The sequence below is a fragment of the Eumetopias jubatus genome, unplaced genomic scaffold (assembly GCF_037043125.1).
Source record: "Eumetopias jubatus isolate StellerSeaLion01/CBP00866 unplaced genomic scaffold, mEumJub1_p1.0 scaffold_16, whole genome shotgun sequence".
NCBI lineage: Eukaryota > Metazoa > Chordata > Mammalia > Carnivora > Otariidae > Eumetopias > Eumetopias jubatus.
In genome coordinates, this window is record NW_028274822.1 from 87726320 (window position 1) to 87750723 (window position 24404).

The following is a 24404-nucleotide window of genomic DNA, read 5'->3' on the forward strand; positions in this document are numbered from 1 at the left end:
GACAAGTGAGCGGCCCCAGCCCACGGTGAACCCAGGAACGGGAAGATCATGTTCTCGTTTGGGGCTCTTTCTCGGAAGTAAACCAACATTTATTGTGTAGCGGGCACTGGGTCCCGACCATCACCCGACTTCGCATATCCGTTGACCTGGGGTCCGGGCCCGGGGTACGTTTTTGTCCATTCCCGCCAGACCCACCTGTCCCTTGGCCAGGACGCGGTCTTGTGCTGCCACCTGCCTCTGATGGGCGCAGAAAGCCAGCGAGCCGGAGCAGAATCCCTCCGCCGAAATGCCTGCTCTCGGTGGGAAGGCGCCCGAGCCCAGGTGGCTGCGCAGGACATACGGAACTACTCGGGCCTGCGCCCCGCCGCCCACTTTCACTGCCGGGCAGTCAGCTTTTCCCGCTTCGGCCACGAGGGCCCTTTCCCCGCCCTCCGGAACTCTGCTGCCAGAGCGCGGTTGCCGGCGGTCCCGCGGGCGGCCGGAAGCGGAAGTGCTCGCCGGTGGCGCCCGGGTGGGGTGCAGGTGGCGGCGGTGGCGGCGGTGGCGGCGCTGCCAGAGGGGGCGAGCCATGGAGCACGTGACGGAGGGCTCCTGGGAGTCGCTGCCGATTCGGCTGCACCCGCTGGTGCTGGGTTCGCTGTGGGAGCTGGGCTTCCCGTACATGACGCCGGTGCAGGTACCCGGCGCTGCCGGGCGGCGAAGGGTCCTCCGTGCGCCGGGGCGGGGGGGGGGGGGGTGTCAGGCGGGGCAGGGAGGCTCCGAGCCTGGGACTTCTGCCGCGTCTTCAGGCTGCCCACCCTGGTTAATGACCCCGGCGGGTGGGGGGCCCTGACCTCCGCGACCCCTCCGCCTGGGAGTCGTGGCGCCCAAGTGCCCGCTGCATCCCGGCTCTGCCCCTCTAGCTGTGAGATCTCGGGCAGGTGACTTAACCTCTCTGTGCTGTTTTCTTCATACGTGTCTCGTAGGATTGCTGTGAGACTTACATAAGACAGTGTTGGACACATTATGGGAGCTCAGTAAATATTACCTGCCGTTGTTACTATGTGGGCCAAGTGAAGGGTTCTGGCCCAATTTATTCATTTACTCAAAAGATATTTGTTGACATACGGTGTATCAGGTTTTCTAGGCTCTGGGGATTTTGCAGTGTTGGTCCCCAGGCATGGACCTTATTTTCTAATCAGGGGAGGGAGAAAGGAGTAGAAGAATACGGTAATTTCAGTCGGCGATAAGTGTCACTAAGGAACTAAAACACAACGATGTGACAGTGACAGTAAGGTCCAGGACAGGAGGTTAAGGTGGTGTGTTAGGGAAGGCCCCTCATTGAGCTGATACGGGAATGATTGAGGAGCTGGCTGTGAGGTGATTGGGGCAGGATATGCCAGCAGAGAGAAATGCCAGTGCAAATGTCCTGGGGCTAGAGGTGACCTGGGAGGAATAGAAAAAAGGCCTTTGGCGGGAGCATCAGGCGTAGTGTAAGAGATGAGCAAAGTAGGGTCCACATTGTGCAGGGTCTTGGAGGGGTTTGTATTCTATTTAAATGCAGTGGGAAGCCATCTTAATGGGAAACTATGTATGAAGGGAAGGGAGGTGACTGCTGTGTGGAGAATGGACTTCAACGGTCAGGGGGCCAGTGTCAAGTGAGGAGAGGTGGCAACTTGGAGTAGAGAGGTAGCAGTAGATGCTGAGAAGTGAAGTTCAAGAGAGGATTTGGGTTGTTGGGGGGCCAGATATAGGGGTTACCAAAGAGAGGAATCTAGAGGGAGTCTGAGGTTTTTGTCTTTAGCAGCTGGGTGGGTGGCCGTACTGTTTACTGAGATGGGGAAGGGAGGGAGAGGTAACACGTTTCCAAGGGAAATTCAAGAGTTACTGAGTTGAGATGTCCATGAGATCCTCAGGAAAGATGAGGAGGAAGCTGGAGATGAAAGTTGGGAGCACCAGGAGCCCTGCCTTGGGACTGTAGTGCGGGGAGACCCAGTCCCTGCCGTCAGTGTTGGTGATCAGGGGCTGTGCCATCCGCTGTGGGAGTCAGTAGACACATGAGGCTCTTGAACACTTGAAATATGGTGAGTCCAAATTAAGATGTTCTCCAACTGTAAAAGGTACAATGGATTTTGAAGACTTAGTATAAAAAAAAGGAATGGAACATATCTCGTTAATGAATTTTTTAAAAATTCATTACATGTTGAAGTGACAATAGTTTGGATCTCCTGGGTTAAATAAAACACATTAGTAAAATTCATTTTATGTCTTTACTTTTAATGTGGCTACTGGAAAATTTAAAACCATGTATGTGGGTCACATCATGTTTCTTTTGGACAACAGAGTCTAGAGCAGAGTTTCTCCGTCTCGGCACTCTTGATATTTTGGACTGGCAAATTGTCTGTGGTGGGGAACTGTCCTGGGCATTGTCAGCTGTTTAACAGCATCCCTCGCCTCTACTTGCTACGTGCTAGTAGCACACCCTCCCCCCTGTGGGTTCTGACAACCAGAAACATCTCTAGGCATTGCTGCGTGTATCTTGAGGGCGTAGGAATCATCCAGGTTGAGAACCACTTGCATAGAGGTTGCTAGAAAAGTGCTATATGTGCTGTGATGGGTGAGCCCAGGCTCTGAGGACCAGGAGTGGGGTCCTGAAGGGGATGACCTCAAAGCTGAGACCTGAGTCTGCTTTTCACAAGACCTGGAGGTCCGCTGCAGTGTTTAAAATGAGAGGGTTTATTGGAATCATTGTTTTTTGATATGAGAGCTGGAAGGGACCCTAAAACTCAGTGTCTTCAAATACTTCCTGGTCCAGAGAGGAAAAGGAGGTGAGGCAGGGCTAGTGTTCAGGACTCCCGAATCCCAGCTCAGCTGGCTGTCCCCTCCACACCGTGTAGAAACCGCTACTGTGTTGCCTCGGAGCCCATCCTCCTGGGGTGCCTTGTGGTGACTGTAGTCAGAGTCTCCGTTGTGGTGGGGTCCATTGTGAGTCCGGCCACCCACTGTGTTCCTAGGGCCTTGGGCCACCTCCATGGGGCCTGGCATTCTCTAACCTGGGCTTTGCATCTCTTTCTCTAGTCTGCAACCATCCCTCTGTTCATGAAAAACAAAGATGTCGCTGCAGAGGCGGTGAGTACCTCATGGAAATGCAGCTTGCCCCCCTGTTTTCCCTCCAGAATGATCTGAGGAAAAGCAAACCAAATTTGCTCCGTCTTGGCAGGTCACAGGTAGTGGCAAAACACTCGCTTTTGTCATCCCCATCCTGGAAATTCTTCTGAGAAGGGAAGAGAAGTTGAAAAAGAATCAGGTGAGGATAGCTGAGTGGCCTGTTTTCACTTAGTCGTTGTGGAGTTCACAATTCACAGAAGCTGGTCAAAAGATTGAAAAGAAAATCTATCCTCCTTACTTGTAGATACTATATTTCTGAATTTGCCTGCTTGTTAAAATTTATTTGTGGCTCCCCGGATCAGTACTTACTGTGTTTTCTCTCATTCACGGATTTGTGCAGAGAAGCAAAGAATCGGAGTCACGTGCTGTGCACGTTCCCAGCTGAGTCTGAACAGGGCAACACTCTGCCTTCTCGTTTTAGCTCTCAGGCTGTAAAAGGCGTCCTTCTCACAGTCTCTTTACCGCTATGATTTTTGTATTCTTGCTGGTGATTTCAGTGTTTAAAATGGCCTCAAGCGTAGAGCTGAAGCACCGTTTAGTGTTCCTAAGCGCCAGAAGGCTGGGATGGCCCTTTTGGAGAAAACAAGTGTGCGAGATACTCTTCATTCAGGCAAGAGTTACAGTGTGACTGGCAGCAAATTCAGCGTTGATAAATCAACTGTGTATTATTCAAGGTGTCTTTAAACAGAAGCACACATAAAACCAGCTTCTGTATTGATTGATTCATTGATAAAACATGACCCGAGGCTCGCCGGAACCTTACCCTGCATTTACCCCAGAGGCAGCGTTTCAGTGTTTTCGAAACCCGTGTTTGTCAACAATGAGAACGGGCTGCGATCCAGCGCAGTCACTGAAAAGCACTGGGACTGGAGTTGAAGAAGCCCAGAAGTGCTTGGCTCTCTGAGGTGCTTGGTCCTGGTGTGTGGGTTCAGCTCTGCGGGCCCACTGTGCTCATTATTTCCTTTCCCCGCCCATGGGCAGGTTGGGGCGATCATCATCACACCCACTCGGGAGCTGGCTATTCAAATAGATGAAGTCCTGGCGCATTTCACGAAGCCCTTCCCACAGTTCAGGTGAGTTGGATGCAGTGTCCCTGTTAGCCACGGGCTGTTACTTTGCCTGACCTGCTGAAGACCTGTTTCTTGTTTTAGCCAGATTCTCTGGATTGGAGGCAGGAATCCTGGAGAAGATGTTGCAAGGTTTAAGGAACAAGGGTAAGTTTGCTTGCTTCTGCTCCTTTCCTTGCTTGTTTCTGGCACAGAACCCAAGAGGAAGTGATACCTGGTCTAGGCCTAACGGGGAGCATTCCCTTCGGCAACCCGCTCTCCCCAAAAAGTTGTATTCTCTAGGCCACCCTCCCATTTTGCCTGCTGGCTCCTTCCCATAAGGTCCTTTCCTTATGGGCATTTCCCCTTGCAGAGGAGAAGGGAGTCGGGGTGGCCCCCCTTCTCTCCCCAGGCTGACTATATGGGACTTAGGGCCCTTGCTTTTCTCACTCGGGGTCCCTAAGTGGTCTCATCTCACTCCTGGTGGTCCCCGACCTCACCCCAAGTCCCAGACCTGCAGGTAGCTGCTCATCTGCCTGGCATCTCCTGGGCATTTCCTGGCTGTTTGCAAACATGTCTGGAATGGGTGCTTTTTATCCCCAAAGGTGCATGTCATTTGGAGTTTCCCAGTCATCTGTCTACCCCTGTGCTTCTCCTGAAGTCTGGGAGTTGGTCCTGATGCCTCCCTGTCCCTTCTACCCCGCCCCCGTTAACCATCACCGAATCATTCACGTTTTCTCTCCAGAGCACACGTCTCTAGCCCTTTGATTTTCTCCCTCGCCCCCTCTCCCACTCTGATCTAGACCACCCCGTCTCTCCTGGGCTCCTGCAATAGCGTTCTCTCCTATATGTTTCTACTCTTCTTATAATCCACGGCCCACAGAGCAACCCATGTGGCCTTTTCAGAATGCCAGCCTGATCATGTCACGCATTGAAAACTCTTTATTGGCTTCTACTGGCCTTTAGGAAGGATCCTGATGTTCGTACAGGGCTTGCCAGGCCACCATTCTCCACTGCCGCTGCTTTCTCACGCCTCTGCTGCCGCACAGACCCAGCTTTCCTCTAGAGCACTGCGTGGGCTAGGCTTCTTGTGTTCCCAGGCAGGCCCAGCAGTCAGGGTGCTGTCTGTCCTGCAGCATTGCATCTTCAGAGCCTCACATGGTGCTGAGCACACACAGGTGTTTAATAAACAGATGGGTATTTGAATACCTTTGGATTTTTTTCAGCCCCACCATGAATAAGGTTTATTATGAGCAGTGATAGGTTTTGTGCCCAATTTGTTGGAGAATCTTAATAAAGAGAACTGCTTCTATTGAGCATTTGCCCAGCTAGTCTGTGAGATGCTTTTCAGCAGGGGTCACAAAGTCAAGTTCTGCAGGGGTCAGAGGTGTGAAAGGGCAGGGTTGGGGATGGGATGGGTAGGAACTGCCCAGTATGTGGCCAAATACCTTATCTCTAGCTGATAGTTGCCTTGTGGGATTCGGGGCTCAGTATTGCCAGATACTGAATTTTTAAAAAAGAATATGGAATTCCAGATTTTTATGTGTTAGCTCCAGACTTTTTTTAACCATTGGCATGTAATTCACGTTAAAAAAAAAAAACAGAAAACAATTTCTTGGGAAGCCTGGCTGGTTCAGTCAGTGGAGCATGCAACTCTTGATCTTGGGATTGTGGGTTTGAACCCCACGGTGGGTGTAGAGCTTACTTAAAAATAAATTTTAAGGGGCACCTAGGTGGTTCAGTTGGTTAAGTGTCTGCCTTCAGCTCAGGTCCAGCTCATGATCCCAGAGTCCTGGGATCGAACCCCGCATTGGGCTCCCTGCTCAGTGGGGAGTCTTGCTTTTCCCTCTGCTGCTTCCGTTGCTGCTTCTCTCTCTCTCTCTGCTCTCTGCCAAATAGATAGATAAATAAATAAAATCTTAAAAAAAAAAGTCCTTCTAAAAGAAATTGAAAAACCCCCAAAAACAAAAGAACTTCTTGCAGGTCAGCCCGTGTATAGGGGCCGTATTTGGCCTTTTGTCCGTGGCTGTGATCTTTAACATAAAATTCTCTCTAAATCTGTTAACATTCTCATTTTATAGATGAGTTACCTGGGGCCTAAAGTGGTTGAATAACTTGTTCTAGGTCAGGGGTCAGCAAACCTTTTCTGTAAAGGAACAGATGGTAAATATCTTAGGTTTGTGGACCACATGGTTTGTCACAGGTATTCAGCTCCACTGTTGGGGTGTGAAAGCCACCACAGACAATGCATGAACGGATGGGCATGGTTGTGTGCAGGCCAGATGTGGCCAGCAGTCCAGCATGTGCCAACCCCGCCCTGGCTCTTGGCCCGGAACCCGTCTGCCTCCCTCATGGCCCTCACTTTTCTGCCTTGAGCCTTGTCTCCTCACTCATGGCTGTATTTCCCTTTACTGGAACTTAGATGACTTTTGGGGCAGGGCGGGGGGGGGGGCGGTTTACAAAACTTGGTATTTGGAATCACAAATATTCCCGAGATCCAGAGAGTGCGGTAAATGTTGACTGTATTTTCAAAGTGGGAACATCGTTGTGGCCACTCCAGGCCGCCTGGAGGACATGTTTCGGAGGAAGGCGGAGGGCTTGGATCTGGCCAGCTGTGTGAGGTCCCTTGACGTCCTGGTGTTAGACGAAGCAGACAGACTTCTGGACATGGGGTTTGAGGCAAGGTACTGGACTGTGGGCTTCATTGGCTTTGGGTGATACTGGCAAAAAGGAGAGCAAAGTGGAATTCCTTTACCACTTCATGACTGCTTTTCTTGGCCTCCTTTGAATTTCAAATCATTAGGTTGTTTGAACCTTCAAATTCTAGCACACAATTTAAGTTCCAGTTCTGCTTCTTAAGATGCATTTTCCTTCATGATTTCTTTGAAAGTTTGTGTGTGTGTGTTTTGAAGAACTTTATTGGGATATAATTCATATATAGTTTAGCTACTTAAAATGTATAGTTCATTGGTTTTTAGTCCCAAAGTTTTTTGTCTTCATTCTCTTTTAATTGCCCCACATGATAAAAGTATAATTATGTGTTCATATTGGAGAAAACTTGGAAAAACGAGAGTATAAAGACGAAATAAAAATAAATAAATAAAAATTGCTCATGATCTCATCCCCTGGTTAACGTCACTGTAAATACTGTGATGGCTTTTTTCCTAATCTTTTAAATATGTTTAGTATCATAAAGTGGTATTTGTTGATTACGCTGATAAATGAGGGGTTAAGTTTGAGCCCTCTTTTTTAGCATAAACACCATCCTGGAGTTTTTGCCAAAGCAGAGGAGAACAGGCCTTTTCTCTGCCACTCAGACGCAGGAAGTGGAGAGCCTGGTGCGAGCAGGCCTCCGGAACCCTGTCCGGATTTCGGTGAAGGAGAAAGGTGTAGCGGCCAGCAGCACTCAGAAAACTCCTTCCCGCCTGGAGAACTACTACATGGTGCGCACTGATCTCCTTGCTGATTCCTGCGGGTCGGTCATAATGCTGACTGGGGTCTACTGGACAGCGTGGTGTTGAAATCCAGCAGGCTCACCTGAGTTGGGGGGCCTTCCTCATTGCTGGCGTTTCTGGGCTGGGCTGGTGAAGTCAGGAGGCCGGCCTTTCCCGGGCAGAGGGAGGGGTCCGTAGGTAGTGTGTATGGCTGAGCGGGTGCCAGAGCAGGACTGCCCAGGACAGAAAGCCCAGGTACACATCTTGGCTTTGTCCCTTACTAATTGAACTGGATGCACTTACCTGTGCAAAGGGGGCTCCAGTACTACCCACTTCATAGGTTGTGGTGAGGATTGATTGATGAATACAGATTAATACAGATTAGGCCCATGCTTAGTACGTAGTAAGTACTAATAAATGTTAGTTTTGGACACCCACCATGGCTCTTAATTGCTTTCTGCTCTTTTGTATTCATTTCAGTGATTGCATTTAGAGAGATCTGAGTGTGTGAGAAGAAATTCCAAATTGAGAATTTGGTTTTGGTAAAAATAGGGACGTGCATACAGATGGGTTTAGATGTCTCCCATTTAGGGGCCTGAATGGAGCACTTGATTATATTAAGAGAGACTGGAGTCTCTCCGTGGAGGTCTTTCAAATTTTGTACATTCTCTTCTGGAAACCTGGTTTCATCTTAGAGCAGTGATTTCTGAACATGGAGATGTAACAGAATCTCCTGGGGCCTCCTAAATAATATGGATTCTTGGGTCCAATCCTAGACCTACTGAATTTGTATGCTGTGCCCAAGAATCTGCATTTAAAAAAAAAAAATCTACCCTGGAGGGACACCTGGCTGGCTCAGTCTGGAGAGTGTGCAACTCTTGATCTTGGGCTCATGAGTTCAAGCCCCATGTTGGGTGTAGAACTTACTTAAAAAAAAATCTACCCTGGATATAGCTGGTGTGGTCCCTGTCCGTATACTGGGATTTGGGGACGATTGCATTAGGTGACTGTGCGTCTCTCCGTTACATGACTCTGTGACTTGTATGTGTCAGCAGCACATACTGATACCCATTCTGAGCTAGGTAGACCAATTAGCATGTGTTCTATCCGTGGAGGAAATCAGATTCCTTAACATTTAAGGCTGAAACTGGAAACAGCTACAGAGATTATTATTGTCAGTAAGGTTTTTTTTTTTTTTAAATTGGTTTTCCTTTTTACTTTGCAGGTATGTAAGGCAGATGAGAAATTTAACCAGCTGGTACATTTTCTTCGAAATCGTAAGCAGGAAAAACACCTGATCTTCTTCAGGTAATCCTTCTGGATGTTGTGGTAGGAGAATCTGGGGTTCAGCCACATCCAGAATGTACAGATGCATGTAGCCCTAAGGTTTGGAATTGTCTCAGGAATGTGTTTGGCTGCAAGTAACTGAAAACCCAACTTTTGTGGTTTAAGCGGGAGGAGTTATTTTTCTCCTGTAGAAAGAAGGCCAGAGGTTAGGCAGGTCCTGACATTGGGTTATGTCTCCCCAGTGTCCAGGTCAGTATTTCTGCGACTTTCTTGGCCTTTTGTTCATGTCTGTCCCTTCCTGGTTTGAAGATGGCCACTGTCATGCCCGCTGCCCCGTCTGCACTGAAAACAGAAAGGAGGAAAGGCAGGGGGAGGGGAAGGGCACTCTTCACATCAGAAGAGCAGAAAGCTTTCTCAGAAGCCCCGCTTCCCCAGCTGACTCAGGCTTTCATTTCAGGGGCCAAAGGTGAGTCACTGGGCAGCCGCTCCTCTCCAGAGAGGCAGAGGAAATGCGTGTGCTGCTGTCCCAGCCTCTGCCGTAGAGGGAGGCAAGGGAGGAAGTGGCTGGGCATGGCCTTGAAGCAGCCAGCCCCGTGGCTGCCACGGTGGGGTTTTGTCCCGATGTCAGAACTCCAGGAGGGTTTCAGATGTAGAGCTTAGGGTGGATGATGTCAGTAGCCATTCTCCCAAAGAGGATCGGGTCCTCTCTGTTGCATCTGGTGCTTGCAGCTTCCCTCCCCCAGCAGTAGGGGACCCAGGTGGCCAGCGACTCTGAGCCCGCTGTCCCCTCTCGCAGCACCTGCGCCTGTGTGGAATACTATGGAAAGGCTCTGGAGGCCCTGGTGAAGCGTGTGAAGATCATGTGCATTCATGGGAAGATGAAACACAAGCGCAATAAGATCTTCATGGAGTTCCGCAAACTGCAAAGGTGAGTTAGCTGCCTCGGAGCTATGCTTTGGCAGGTCCCTCTGCATCTCAACCCTCACACGGGCTGTTTTCTCTGCCTAGAACCCTCTCTCTCCTCTGCGTAGTTATCACAGCTGTGTGGCCCCGGGGGGGCCCCGTCCCCGGCCTGACCCCGTCATCCCTAGTTATCATGAGCTTCCCTGCAAGATCGTAAGCTCTTTAAGAACAGGGACCTGTGTGTTGTGTTCACTCCCGGGTTCCCCAGTATCTGGCCCAGCACCTGGCCCAGGGGTTTTGATACCTATTGGTTGAACGGGTGGAGGGTGCGGATGGGAGCAATTCATTGAAGTCTCATAGGTTGTCGTCTGGTCACTGCACAGTTGGGACCTCGCATCTCTTAGTGGCCGTAATTAATTTTGTGTGTGGAAGTAACATTTTTCTGCTTTTCTAAGAGCCTCCTGGCTGTGTTGTTAAAAGCACTCTTCTAGACAGAGTGATAGAATGGATTGTTACACCTCAGGATTAGACTTGCTACAGTTTTTGGCTTATTTTAAAGAGAAGTATGCTCATTTAAAAAATTCTTTTCTGGTCTCCTCCCTACCTCCTGTTTTTTTTTTTTTTTTAAAGATTTATTTATTTGACAGAGAGAAACCTAACAAGAGAGGGAACACAAGCAGGGGGAGTGGGAGAGGGAGAAGCAGGCTTCCCGCCGGGCAGGGAACCTGATGCGGGGCTCGATCCCAGGACCCCGGGATCATGACCTGAGCCGAAGGCAGACGCTTAACAACTGAGCCACCCAGGCGCCCCTACCTCCTGTTTTTGTTGGGAATTTGTGAAGTCCTAGATATCCTTAGGAGGAAAAACAAGTCAAAATGTGATTCCTAACTGCTTGCTTCTGTGAGAGGTTTGGAACCTGTGCATTACTGTCGTCCTCCTGAGGGCTGGGAAAGACTGGTGGTGATGACATTGGTGGCCCCCTTGCTCAGAACGATGTTTTCTCATTTTCTAGTGGAATTTTAGTGTGCACGGACGTCATGGCCCGAGGAATAGACATTCCTGAAGTAAACTGGGTTTTGCAGTACGACCCTCCCAGCAGCGCAAGGTACGGAGTGACGGAATGTGACCCTCTTTGTCAGGAATCTGGCCCCATGAATTCTGAGGAAGATATGCATAACGATGTTCATCAAAACATTACTTTAAATAGCACAAATGGATGAACAGGTGAACTGTCAATTGGTGTGTGGAAATAGTGATGCCATAGTATGCAATTTGTTATTTTCACGGGTTTTCTTTTTTTAAACAATGGCTTAGTTTTTTTAAATATTTATATGACAGAGAGAGAGAGAGGGAGACAGATAGCGAGAGCACAAGCAGGGGGAGCGGCAGGCTCCCCCGATCCCAGGAGCCCGGGATCATGACCTGAGACATGCTTTTTAAAGCTCTTGCACAAGTGCATCTGATAGATGCTTAAAGGAAAGTAATACATGACGCCGTATATGAAGGTCTTACTCTCCCGTAGCAAACATATATTCCTCATAAATGCTTCCAAACATAGGAAAATGTGGGGGAATAGACTTCCTGGCGATAATGATCATTACAGGCCACTTTTCTTTTCTATACTTTTTCTATGCTTTTGTCTCCCAGTTTTCTACTAGGACTTTTACCTGTGTCATCAAATAGGCATACATGTTAAGAGTTTTCTAGTTCACATTAAGCGTCTTGCAGAATCCTACCTGGTTTGCAGTCCATATTTAACTGCCAGCTCTTGTGTTGTGACCCTAGTGAGGGGTAGGGTTGGACTGAGCCGTGGAGTCTGGCGGCCCTGGGCCCCCGCTCCGCCCACTCTCACATGGTGATCGTGGTCCCGCCCTCCATTCACAGTGCCTTTGTGCATCGCTGTGGCCGTACAGCCCGCATTGGCCGTGGTGGCAGCGCGCTCGTGTTCCTCCTTCCCATGGAAGAGTCCTATATCAATTTCCTTGAAATTAACCAAAAAGTAAGTGGTCTCCTTTTTTCATATAGCATGCCCAGTGACAGGATACTTGGTAGGGTTCTTTTCCAGCAAGCGGTCCGGAACTCAGAGGAGGGGTTGCACACTCTCAGGGGCCAGGTGGTGATGTAAGGGCAGGAGCTAGCTGGCCTCATGGCTGTGGGGAGGCACGAGCCCCATTCAGGGTGGCAGCCACTGCTCAGCTCCAGCTGGTGTCCGTATACTTGGGAACCCAGACCTGCTGTTGGATACTTTCCAACCAGAAATGAGGATTGTTAGTAAAATTGATTTTAAACTTTTCTTTAAAAAAATGTCAGGCCAAGTAAAATACTTGGGAATTTGGGCTTCAGTCAGTGTCTCTGATTAAAGATTACAGTGGATTGTTTTGCCTTTGGTTTTGCACTGGCTCTGATGGGGTTTTGGAGGTGAGGGGATCCCGGACAGAGGTGAGCATGTGGTCGGTGTGCAGTGCCCCCTGCAGGAGATGAAACTCCAGAAAAACACAGGAGACCTCCTTCCAAAGCTCAAGTCCATGGCCCTGGCCGACAGAGCTGTGTTTGAAAAGGGCATGAAAGCCTTTGTGTCCTACGTCCAGGCTTATGCGAAGCACGAATGCAACCTCATATTCAGATTAAAGGGTAAGGTGCGCTTCACGTGATTGTCTCCTTAAACACCTACGGCCTTACAAGTAGTGCAGGTGTGAAACTGCTTTGTCTTATAAAAATGTTAGGCGTATGTCAGGGTTAGTATTTTCTGAATATTTAAAAGAAGTCTTCCTAGGGTTTGTGTAGACAGAACAGACTCACTGCCGACTATCCCTTTTTGGTAAAAATGTAATTATTTTAATTCTAATTAAAATGAGCCCATTAGATCATTTGGTTAGCCAGTAGCCATCTTCCTTGGGTTGGTGCTCATGATTCTATTTTGGGTGTGCTAACTCTGCCCTTTTGGTTGAATCAGATCTTGATTTTGCTCGTCTCGCTCGAGGGTTTGCCCTGCTAAGGATGCCGAAGATGCCAGAGCTGAGGGGAAGGCATTTTCTAGATTTCACGCCTGCGGATGTTAACACAGACACCATCCCATTTAAAGATAAAGTTAGAGAGAAGCAGAGGCAGAAACTCCTGGAGCAACAAAGAAAAGAGAAGAGAGAAAATGAAGGCAGAAAAAAATTCATAAAAAATAAAGCTTGGTCAAAGCAGAAGGCCAAAAAGGAGAAGAAGAAAAAAATGAATGAAAAAAGGAAGAGAGAAGAGGTACCATTTTTCTTTATTACTTGAACACTCAGCTGAGAGTTCTGAATGAGTTTTATCAAAATAGTGTCTAGTAGTGGGGAGCGCGTGGGGCTCTTGTATTTCTGTATTCTGTTGGGCCTCGGGTGGGAGCATGACGGGTTTGTGGAAGCTGATCTGAGAGTGTGTTGTTGCCGTGAGAACAGGTCCCTGAGAAATTCGGTGGTTTGTTGCTCTCTGCACTTAGGGTTGTGATATTGAAGACGAGGACATGGAGGAACTTCTCAACGACACGAGGCTCTTGAAAAAGTTTAAGAAAGGCAAAATTACTGAAGAAGAATTTGAGAAGGGGTTGTTTTCAAGTGGCAAGAGAACAGTCCCGACAGCAGATCCGGGGATCCCTGATTCGGAAGAGGACTGCTGACCTTGGCCCCAGGGCACACACAAGTGCAGGGATCATGGCGAGCGGCCCCGCACGGCGCCACGTGCTTTCATTGTGCGCCATACTGCAGCCGGCACCCAAGCGAGCCATGTTCACACTGGGGACGGGCTGGGGGGGGGGCCTACACTTCACACTCATGACTGTTTTATGAAAACCACACCAGCCTTTAAGGCCAACGGAAGAGTGTAAGACTGAGTGTAAATAACAGAGGTCAGTATTTATTTTGATGGGTCACATCTTAATTAAAGCTCATTTTTCTGTGGCTATTTTATACTTATTTTCTAACATAAAGATACTGAGGTATACTTGATTTTTGGCTTTTTAAGTTTCCTTAGTGTTTTCAGGCACCTGACCTTCGTTGGTGTCCCTACCCCTGGACTTGAGTTCTCTCTCCGAGGAACTGCACAGAACACCTGCGTGGGGCAGCTGCCTATTGCTGGGGTTTTCTTTTCGAAGAATCGTCCCCACCACAGTTTTGGCGGGGGAAGGAAGCAAGTCATATTCTAGGGGAAAAAAATTATGCTTTGTGTCGAATAAACTATTTCCTTCCAATTGAGTGTCTTGAGTGTGTGAATGTGGCTGCAGTGTCTTCGCCAAGATGGCCAATACCTTTGGGCCTCGGGTAGCGCTCAATACTCATACAACACCATATCAAAATCTTGCATGTAATTTATTTGAAAAGATGGCTGAATTTTTCCCCAAGTACAATTTTTAAAAAGCTCTTCAGGGATCAAACACGTTTAAAGGAAATTCACATCTTCCACAGATGCAGACTTCCAAGTTTACAGATGTTCTGGAGGGTCTTCATACGTGCTGAGCCACGGAGGCTACTCCTCCTAAATGTTGTTTCTACCCTCCTTGGGTTTTCTGGGTGGTTTCCGGTCCCGTCTGTCCCAATCCCGAGGAGGGGAGGGCAGCCCCAGGCTCTTGGTCACCACTGGATGCCTGATGTGATTTCAACCCGGCTTTCCAGCCTCTCATAAGGCACCGTTTGTAACGTGTCCTGGGCGCCTGTTGGTTCCTGCAGGGGCGCCTGGCTGCAGGTAGGAATGCCTCTCTTGCAGGCCTGCATCTCTTTAATCGATGCTTTTGGCAAATCAGTCTGGAGTGCAGGGAAGGGAGGTGAGGTGGGCTTGGGCATGTCTTTCATTGGTTAAGTAGCCAATAATTAACTTGTATTTCTGGAAACTGGAAAGTGTCTAGAAACCATAGACGCAACTCAGGTTGGGTTTTAGGGAAACCATGAACACGTTTTAGATGGGGCTGAAATGGATCAAGTTTCCGAGTCTTAAGGCTTTAGGTCCTTCGTCCCTAAGTCTTCAATAAAAAAAAAAAAATTAGTTTTTAGGGGCGTCTGGCTGGCTCAGTCAGTGGAGCATGGGACTCTTGATCTCAGGGTTGTGAGTTCGAGCCCCACATTGTGGGTAGAGATTACTTAAAAATAGAAGCTTTAAAGAAAAAAAAAATTTAGTGTGGCCTGGCTCATGGAGGGGCCGAGAGGCTACTCACCCCGCCCGAGTGCATGAGCTGTGCGCCCGCAGGAAGGGATCCGGCAGTTACAGGTACAGCTTGATGAGCTCGTCGCTGACTGCTGAGGGCGTCAACACCCCCAGGTCTGTAAACAGCAGTGTTACCAAGGAAGGGGAGGTGTAGTCGACCCATGGGTGCTCCTCTTTGAGATCCTGTTTGGTCTGCATAGTCTTCAGAGTATCTGCCTTATACTGAGGAGACAGGAGGCACGTGTCGGTTTTCCCCACACACCCCGGGCTCAGAAGTGGTGTGGGCTTGGCCTGAGCAATCAGCGTGCTACTAGCTACTACCTGCAAGTGTTCCCTGCACGGGGGAAGCCAGCCGGGCAGCGCGCTGGTGAGGAGGGCGGAGGGCGGAGGGCAGCGCGGCGGAGCCAGAGGATGGCGGCCTACCGGCCAACGGCCTCACTTGAATGAAAAACCCAAACTGTGTCTCCCCTCACTGGTGTGCTGGATTCACAGCTCTAAACCTCTCGAGATAACAATTTCGAGTCTTTACAGAGAGCTTACTACGTGCCTGGCACGTGCCAAGCTTTTCTCCTGGAGCATCTCAGAACTGTCATGACGCTCAGAATGCACTTTCATCTCATTTTACAGGTGACTGAAGTTCAGAGCGTAAAATGAGAGCATCTGCCCCAGGCCACATGGTTAGTAAGCGGTGGGGATGGGGGCTGAGCCCAGAGAGTTGACTCCAAAGCTCGGACTGAACCATCAGCTTTCCCTGCGTCCTCGCAGCCCCCTCTCACGCCTAAGAGAGACCGAGAGATTGAAGTTCTGGGGACAAATGGGGCTCTCCGAGGCTTGAGCTCAGCCAACAATTGATCTTTGTGTCCCAAGTGTTGGAGAAACTAGTGATGGGAGGGGAGTAACTTACTGAAATATTCTTACACGGCTTCTTCCCAAAGGTTTCAGTTTAGACTCAAATACCCCTTCAAATATGTAAAAAAACTCTTGCCTTAAACTTATCTGGGACATCCTGCTGGTTTAGTGGGAAGAGTCGTACAAACTTGAAACTTTCTGCAACGACATAAAAAGGCTTGTTCTGGGCTTTGGCGCACACAGCCATCTGGTTGGTTCCAATCTGGAGAGTCAGAGAAAAAGTAGAAGGATGAGATCTCATAGCATATTCGAAAGTGTGTGAATGAACATAATATAGGTTAAGTCTGGCTTTGGAATTAGAATCTTTTAAAAAAGATGACAGAATAGACTTTTCTCTAAAGATACACAAATGGCCAATATACACATGCTCAAAAGATGCTCAAGATCCTTGTCATTTGGCAAACACAAGTCAAAACCACAATGAGATACTACTTCACAGACCAGCATGGCTATAATAAAAAAAGCCAAACTAACAAGTGTTGGCAAGGATGTAGAGATACTGGAATGCTTGTACAGTGTTAAGGAGAACGGAAAAGGGTGCAGCTACTATGGAAAAGTCTGGTGGGTCCTCAGAATTATCAAGTGACCCAGAAATTCCACTCAGGAACGTACCCACGGGAACTGCAAACAGGAACTCAAATAGATAACTCTGCACCCATGTTTGTAGTAGCGTTATTTACAACAGCCGAAACGTAGAAACAACTCAAGTGGACAGGAGTCTGCGGACGAACCAATGTGCTCTCTGCGCACAATGGAATGTGACTCAGCCGTAAAAAGGGACGGTGTGCGGACACCTGCTACAACAAAGATGGGCTTTGAGAACGTCATCGTGCTGCGTGAAATCACGCCCCGAATTGTACACGTGAACATCGAATGTTATGTGTATTTCACCATGCAAAAAACAAGTGATCATGAAATCTTTCCATGTTAAGCAAGGAATAGAGAAATTTTAACACCACACTATACTGATGTCAAATATGCCCGTTAAAAAAAAAAAAACAAAACCAACAATCAAACCCAATTCCAGTTAAAATAGTTTTTGAGAAAAGATAAACTGCATTCTCATGAGTCACACAGATCAAAGAAATGTGACCAAAATTTGGCCACTGCAGTGGCCTCTGGGGACTCGGAGACAATTTGCTGCGACGGTGATGTCCGGAGACCACGCGGGGCTGGATGAGCGAACCGTAACATCGCCTGCTACCGCCAGGATGTGGGCCAGCGACCCCTCCCTGCCTGGAGCAAGGAGCTGTGGGGAACTGATGTTCTTACCTTGTTGATAATCCCCCCATTTTCAACAACTCCTTCAGCACCAACTATGACAAGATCCACTTTCTCCATGATATAGCTAAAGAAATTAAAAAAGAAAAATTATGCTCTTATGAGTAGCAAGCAGCATCACCTGCAAAGATTAATACTCCATTTTCACCACCGAAAGTTCCTCTCAGCACTTACTTTCTTCAAAAGAGCACTCAATCCATGAGACCACCCTGGGCACTGTTGGCGGTTTTGCCAGCAGGGGCATGAAAACGCACTGTGCTCACAACCCCCGGGTAAACGCGCCCTCCGCACGGCCGCCCAGCACGTGTGTGCGCACGGGTGTCGTGACTGACGTGAGAATTTTGTGACCCAGTATTTATCCTCACTACGTGTGGTACGCTCTATCTTCTGATCTACTTCAATACAAAAAACAAAAATTTAAGAACCTGTTGTGATCCGAAGTTGGAAGAAAATGTTACGTAATTCAACAATCTTTCAGCTAGGGTGAAGGCCAATTTACCTCTGAAAATGGGCAATTAAGTAGAATTATTCCAAATGCTTTCTTTTGAACGCATTTCTAATTTCCTTAATCATCTGCCTTAATAAGTGTTTTGTTTTTTTTTTCCCCCTCGAGGGACTTTTAGTCCTGTTTTCTTTTTTTTTTTTTAAAGATTTTATTTATTTACTTGAGAGAGAGAGAGAGAGAGCAGGGTCAGAGGGAGAAACAGACTCCCCGCCGAGCAGGGAGTCCGATGTGGGACTCGATCCCGGGACTCCAGGATCATGACCTGAGCCGAAGGCAGTCGCTTAACCAACTGAGCCACCCAGGCGCCCCTAGTCCTGTTTTCTTTTGTGAGGTACACTGACAATTCACAGAACGTGTGTCCTCAGTTTTAGAAGCGAAGTTGCATGGGTAAGTCCAAGAACCCCAGAGTGCCACTGAGGACAGCCCATGCCTTCCGCTGAGGAGGGAGCACTGATTACGTGTGCTGACCCTAACCCGGCTTTGGCACCTTGCTCTTACAATGCGCCGTAAGGGACTCTGGGTGGCTCTGCTTGTCTGCCTTCGGCTCAGGTCATGATTCCAGGGTCCTGGGATCGAGTCCCACATCGAGGACCTTGCTCAGCGGGGAGCCTGCTTCTCCCTCTGCCTGCCGCTCCCCCTGCTTGTGCTCTCTCTCTCCCTGACAAATAAATAAAATCTTTAAAAAAAAGACAAAATGCACCGTAGACTACATAAATGACTCCCATTCTCTGCAACACCCTACAGCTCGTCTCCTGCATATACCATCAAGACCTTTTCACGAGCTTGCTGGTTTAATGCGGCCATCAATTTGGAGGCAGAACATTACCCAGGGGAGTTTTATGAATGGGATTCCAACCTTCAATCCGGAAACCTCGCTCCAAGCCAAGCCTGGGAGTGGGTGACCACAAGTAACGGTGCTCAGGGAAGATGGAAGCTTACCCAACAGCAGCATCCAGGACCACGGTGACAGGGACGTTGAGGTGGCAGAGAGCTCTGGCCATTTTCTTACTGGAAAATGACATTTTGAGAATGTTAGAGAAAGTCCAAGAAAGTCCCGTAGTGGCATATGATGAGTCATTTAATTTGGACAATGGTAAATCACATTAGCTTGAAACTCAGTTCATACTCAGGGATTAAGGGGCGTGTCCCAAGACTCTGGACTAAGGAAATAAGAATCTGGGTTCTTTAGAAGAAAATATGTGTTTCAGGAAAACTATATTCTTGGGGACTCTGGATAGGAGATGCAAATTCAGCAAAAAAGGAGACAGTTTTTTTCTTTCATTCTCTTCTGGATGGAGATGTGAATTATCTACTCCTTGATAAACATCTTTCCATTGCCATATCTATTGCTGTTCCTCTGACTTAACTCCTAAAGAAACACCCTAGATCCTGTACGGTGGCCTACTGCCACTTCACAGAGACTTTTCTTCGGGGGCAGGAAAAGGCACAAAGGCAAGGCTGAGTAACTGGCCAGGCGGGGGGCATGTTCTGGGGCTTCCTACCCCGGGCCTAATCCTTTGTTTGCTCTTTAAAATGACTGCTGGGCCCAGAACCGAATGGAATGATACTTGCCCCGATAAGTCAGGCTGTGACTCTGTGACGTACACACTGAAACGCTTCTTGGCCACCACTGCCGCCTCTAAAACTCTCAGGACCACTCTGGAGTAGGCGTGAGTCAGTATTCTCTGTGGACCAAGAAAGCGCCGTCAAAAGGGCAAGGCTCACAGCGATCATGCGCACCGTGTGCCACGCTGGCGCCTGTTCTTGGTACCCCGGGCTTCTCGCTACACCGTCTCGCAAGTCGGCTGGGATCAGAAGCGAGATCCTTGATGGCCCATCTGTTGTGGGTCACCTCTTCCCACAGCCAATGTGGGAGTGGAATCTCCACGTGGTGTTGCTCGCAAGACGCAAAAGCCTATCTGAAGGCTCCGTCCGGTCCCTTCGGGCTGGCTCTCCTAGTTCTAAGACAGGGTGCGCACACTCAGGCCCACGGCACAAGGCAGGCTGCGGAAAGAAATGCAGCAGCTCGGGCGGGGCCAGCAGCAAACAGGAGAGACTGAGCTCCAGCTGTTGTCACACGGTCCCACTGTTGCCAGATGATCCCATTTTTCTCTTGAAAATCCAAGATAGAAGTGTTGGCTAACTAATTTTTTTAAATTTGGAAACACCATTTCGGGGTAAACACAACCCATCTGCAGGCCAGATCCAACGGGCAGACACTCACTTCAGCTCTGCTCTAATGAACAGACTACGCGGATCTGTGTAATGCAAAATGGATGTGGACAGAGTGCCCTACTGGGCCTCGCCTGGAAGCTTGTCAGCGATGCAGATTCTCAGCTGCCCCGAGACCTGCTGAGTCAGAATCAGCACTGAATAAGATCCCAAGTGGTTCGTCTACAGGTTCCAGCGTGGGCAGCTCTGCTCTGAACTCAGCCTAAAGTCAGCACTGCTGCATGTGGGCATTAACACACTCACGTACACCAGAGCACGTGAAACCTGCAGAATGCTGAGCGCGGGAGTCTGGTGGAAGGAGAAGGCCTCAGCGAGAGGCGGTCACAACCTTGCCTCCATGTGGCCCAAAGCGACTCTGTGCACAACTGGCTTTTGTACAAGTTCCGCCCACGTCTATTACGTCACTTCGTGAAGAACACACTTCAGAGGTTGGGAAGGCGATAATAACACAGAGGACAAGACTGCAGAGTCAAAATGCAAGTAAACAATTTTATGGTCCGTGGAGGCTTGGATGGCAGAAGAGGGACGCCATGGGAGAGACATCATAAAAGTTTTACTGCCCCTTTGCTGGGGGACTGGCTTAACTTGCAGCTCCCATCCTCACTTCACCTAGAAACCCTTGGCAGTTCTGCATCTATGAAATAGCACTGGAAATGAAATTAAAGACAACATCCCAGCCCAGCACTGACCTTCACCGGGAAGACAGTCAGGATGAACCAGTGCCAACAGCTGGTAGGTGTTGATTTAATTTCGATTTAGTACGTACCCAACGATGAAAACACTTCTTTGGTAAAGACATCTTATTAAACCACGAACCATCCGTGCTGTGCCCCAGTGGTTTTTTTCTCTTCCTGTTTATTTTATTTAAAGTTTATTTATTGTTTTTAAGTAATCTCTACACCCAACGTGGGGCTCAAACTCACGACCCAGAGATCAAGATTCGCACTCCCTTCTGACCGAGCCAGCCAGGTGCCCTTCTCAGCCTGTTTAATGTGACAGCCTCTGTAATAACGTCTACACATGTGTATAGTGCTTACTATGTGCCAGGCCTAGTACAGAGTCTTTAGATCATCTCAATACCTCTTCCCACAAAAACCTGATGAGGTAGGTGCTGTTATTACCTTTACTTAACAGATGAGAAAACTGCAGCACAGAGAGGTTAAGTAACTTGTCCAAGGTAACACAGCGAGTAAGTGGCAGAGGAGGGATTTCACCCCAGGAGTCTAAGTCCAAAGTCCCTGCTCCCAATTACCACACGTGAGAAAATCTACTCACCACCCCATCTTTGATGAAAGTATGGCACAGATCTGCAATTTTATTTCTCGATTGGGATGTTCTCCTGAGAAAAAGTTCTCCCCGCTCAATCATGATCTTTTTACATTTAGAGTAATCCTAGGAAGAAAAGAGCAAAATGAGGGGTAAAGCTGACATCCAGGTAAAGCTGAGAATACCTGCAGCCCAACACAGAAGGAGAAAGTAACCCAAGGAGGGCAGGGCTTACAGAGTATTCCAGGGAAGTCAGGCTGATGAAGCGCAGGAAGAGCTTCCCGCCGGAGGACACGGCCACGGAGGAGTCCACGTCACACAGAGTTTCTATGGCACAGGTGAGATTCGCTCGCAGGCCCTGGATCGTCTCCCCTGAATGGATCACATGAGGAATGCGATGTTCAGGTTAGTATCACAGCCCCTTGGTGGGTCTGTGATTCATACATTTATGCAATCAGTGTTTACTGGATGCATCCTGTATGCCAGAGGCACATCAGTGAGCAGACAGGGTCCCTGCTCTGATGGGACTCCCCTTCTAGTGGAAGCAGCAGACAATAAACAAGCACACAAAGAAATACACAAATTACAGACTGAATGAGGACAGAAAACAGCAGAATGATGAGAAACGTGGGGCTACTTTAGACAGAGCTAACAGGGATGGCCTCTGGAGTGGAGGCCATTTAAACTGAGATCTGAGTAAGAAAGGATCCAGCCACGTAAAGATCCAGTGGGACCTGAGATGGGAACAAACTTGACATGACAGAGAGAGGCCACCAGGGCTGAAGCACAGTTTAGTGAGGGACGGCATGGAAGGAAATTAAGCAGAAGTGGCAGATGAGGTCAGAGAGGCGGTGTAGGCAAGACTTAGGTGTTTGGGTGTTATTGTAGGTACAATGGGAAGACAATGAAGGTTGTCTTAGAGACAGATGTCTTTAGGCCAGCCCTTCAGATCAAAGAAGATGTTATTATTACTATTATTTTTATTGTTATTTTGCTTATAAAAGACGTATGCTCAACCAAGAAACTTACATTTACGATGCCTGAATGAGTAGGCGATCACAATGAATGACGCTAATACTAGAATTCTGGAACACTCTGTAGCAACTGCACATATTCTGACACAAGACAGAAGCTCAATAAACACTTACAAAGCTGAACTACTGCTATAATTTAAGCTTCATGGTTAGCTTGATATATAACATGGTCACTCTTGATTCAAAGTGTATCTCACTTATGAAAGGGGACCCATTTAATGATAACTGGTGGGCTCTTTCCAAGTTAAAATGAAGACTGAAATGAAGGAGAAGTTGAACTTGGAGCTGCATTACCTTAAGTAGGCCCTCACACAGTCTCACTTTCTACACTTCTTTTTTTTAAGATTTTATTTATTTATTTGACAGAGAGAGAAACAGAGAGAGAGAGCATGCACATGTGTACAAGTAGGGGGTAGGGGCAGAGGGAGAGGGAGAAGCAAACTCCCTACTGAGCAGGAACCCGATGCGGGACTCGATCCTAGGACCCTGGGATCATGACCTGAGCCAAAGGCAGACGCTTCACTGACTGAGCCACCCAGGCGCCCCAACTTTCTACACTTCTGACAGTTACTAGAGGAGTGTTCAAATATGACCCTCTTCACCTTGATCTCTCTTCAAGAACTCCAGCAAAGTCCGGATGGCAGCTACTGCTGAGGCCATGTCAGGATTTTCTTTCATCTGAGACTTAAAGTATTCAATTAACTCTGGGGAGGGAGAAAAAAGTGATTCATCAAATTCATTTAGCAGGATGTAAGACCAGAGAGTTTTCAATGACTGCTGACCTTAAGAAACAAATTAATTTTATTTATTTTTATTTATTTGAGAGACAGCGATAGAGAGGGCGTGCACACACACATACACACACGGAAGGGGGAGCAGAGGGAGAAGCAGACCCCTGCTGAGTGGGGAGCCCAATGTGGGGCTTGATCCCAGGACCCTGAGACTATGACCTGAGCCAAATGCAGATGCTTAACAGATTGAGCCACCCAGGCACCCCAGAAGCAAACTAATTTTAAACATACTTTCTTTTCAGGGTGTTTGGCTTCAGGGGCATTATAAATGTTGATGGGAATAGGGATGACACCACTTTAGCATTTATCAGCTGTCTTTCTCATTTTTGAAAAACTATCTGTGCACAAAAGACATAAAATTTAAGCACCACCACATGATAGTGGAAGGTCATCCTCCCTCTTATCCTTGACTACAAGTCTTGGGAGAATCCCAGAGTCAATCACTTTAATCAATTTTCCCTCCACCTGCCCAGACAGTCTGTGCCAATTCAAGCCTGTTCACCTACTTACATACGTACATGTATATGCAGAGGTCCATCCCTCTCTTATTTTTTTTAAAATATTTTATTTTATTTTATTTTTTTAAAATATTTTATTTATTTATTCATTTATTTAAGAGAGAGAATGAGATAGCGAGAGTACATGAGAGGGGGGGAGGGTCAGAGGGAGAAGCAGACTCCCTGTTCAGCAGGGAGCCGGATGCGGGGCTGGATCCGAGGACCCTGGGATCACGACCCGCGCCGAAGGCAGACACTTAACGGCTGAGCCACCCGCCCCTCTTTTTTTTTTTTTTAATGAGAAGTATCATATATGTTAGTTTGCCCTTGTGTTTCACTTAATAAAACACCCTGATAACCATACTAGATGAGCACATCAAATACGTCTTTTTTTAAAAAAAAATTCTAGTACCAGATCCAATAAGGCGGGGAATCTTACTCATACTTCACATATGAGGGAATCACGACTGCCGAGATCTGCGCACCTCGTCTAAATCTCCCTTTTTTGGAGGAGGGCGCTGTAAAGCGCTGGGACAGGAAGGTCTGGGGATACTCTCAGGACCCATTCCCCGGATACAGGGACCGCGAGAGGGATCGAGTCGCCACTAGAAGCAGCACATCCAGTCCAGCAGCCGAAACTTGGAAAGTGACTTCTCGCCGAGCCCAGCCTGGGCGTGCCAGATGGGGGGGACCCCCGTGCGGCTCCGTTTTAGGCCCGGCAGGCCCGTCCGTCCCGACTTACCATTGCTGTCCATTGTGTTCTCCGGATCGCGCAGCCAAAGGGGACCGGGACAGCCCGCGCTGCCTGGACGGATCCCACGACCAAGGGGTTCGCGGCCACAGAGACCGACAGCACGCAGCGCGGCTCCACACTCCACTTCCGGCGCCTTGGGGGCGGGGCCGTGGGTA

At 48.4% G+C, this 24404-nt stretch overlaps 2 protein-coding genes across 4 annotated transcripts; one reads left to right on the forward strand and one right to left on the reverse strand.

The window, feature by feature from the left end:
* The first annotated feature begins 509 nt into the window (after positions 1 to 509).
* Positions 510 to 14033, forward strand: DDX55 (DEAD-box helicase 55). 2 transcript variants are annotated; one of them, XM_028092476.1, is made up of 14 exons: positions 510 to 676; positions 3058 to 3108; positions 3200 to 3286; positions 4129 to 4220; positions 4299 to 4361; positions 6728 to 6877; positions 7447 to 7636; positions 8853 to 8935; positions 9711 to 9842; positions 10830 to 10922; positions 11702 to 11816; positions 12280 to 12448; positions 12771 to 13063; positions 13287 to 14033. In XM_028092476.1, exons 1-14 carry the CDS (start codon positions 569 to 571, stop codon positions 13461 to 13463), a joined length of 1803 nt encoding a protein of 600 aa, XP_027948277.1. In that variant the 5' UTR covers positions 510 to 568; the 3' UTR covers positions 13464 to 14033. The 2 variants fall into 2 exon arrangements, with proteins under 2 accessions (XP_027948277.1, XP_027948278.1); XM_028092477.2 differs by lacking the exon at positions 510 to 676 and adding an exon at positions 766 to 2063.
* A 99-nt stretch (positions 14034 to 14132) lies between these two features.
* Positions 14133 to 24377, reverse strand: EIF2B1 (eukaryotic translation initiation factor 2B subunit alpha). 2 transcript variants are annotated; one of them, XM_028092503.1, is made up of 10 exons: positions 24238 to 24377; positions 22810 to 22911; positions 21409 to 21545; positions 21183 to 21299; positions 19248 to 19360; positions 18615 to 18683; positions 17162 to 17237; positions 15966 to 16091; positions 14991 to 15202; positions 14133 to 14798 (listed from the first exon to the last, which is right to left on the reverse strand). In XM_028092503.1, the coding sequence occupies exons 1-9, from the start codon at positions 24248 to 24250 to the stop codon at positions 15038 to 15040; spliced, it is 918 nt and encodes a 305-aa protein (XP_027948304.1). In that variant the 5' UTR covers positions 24251 to 24377; the 3' UTR covers positions 14133 to 14798; positions 14991 to 15037. The 2 variants fall into 2 exon arrangements, with proteins under 2 accessions (XP_027948304.1, XP_087875716.1); XM_088019590.1 differs by having other exon boundaries at positions 14133 to 15202.
* Between the last annotated feature and the right edge of the window lie 27 nt (positions 24378 to 24404).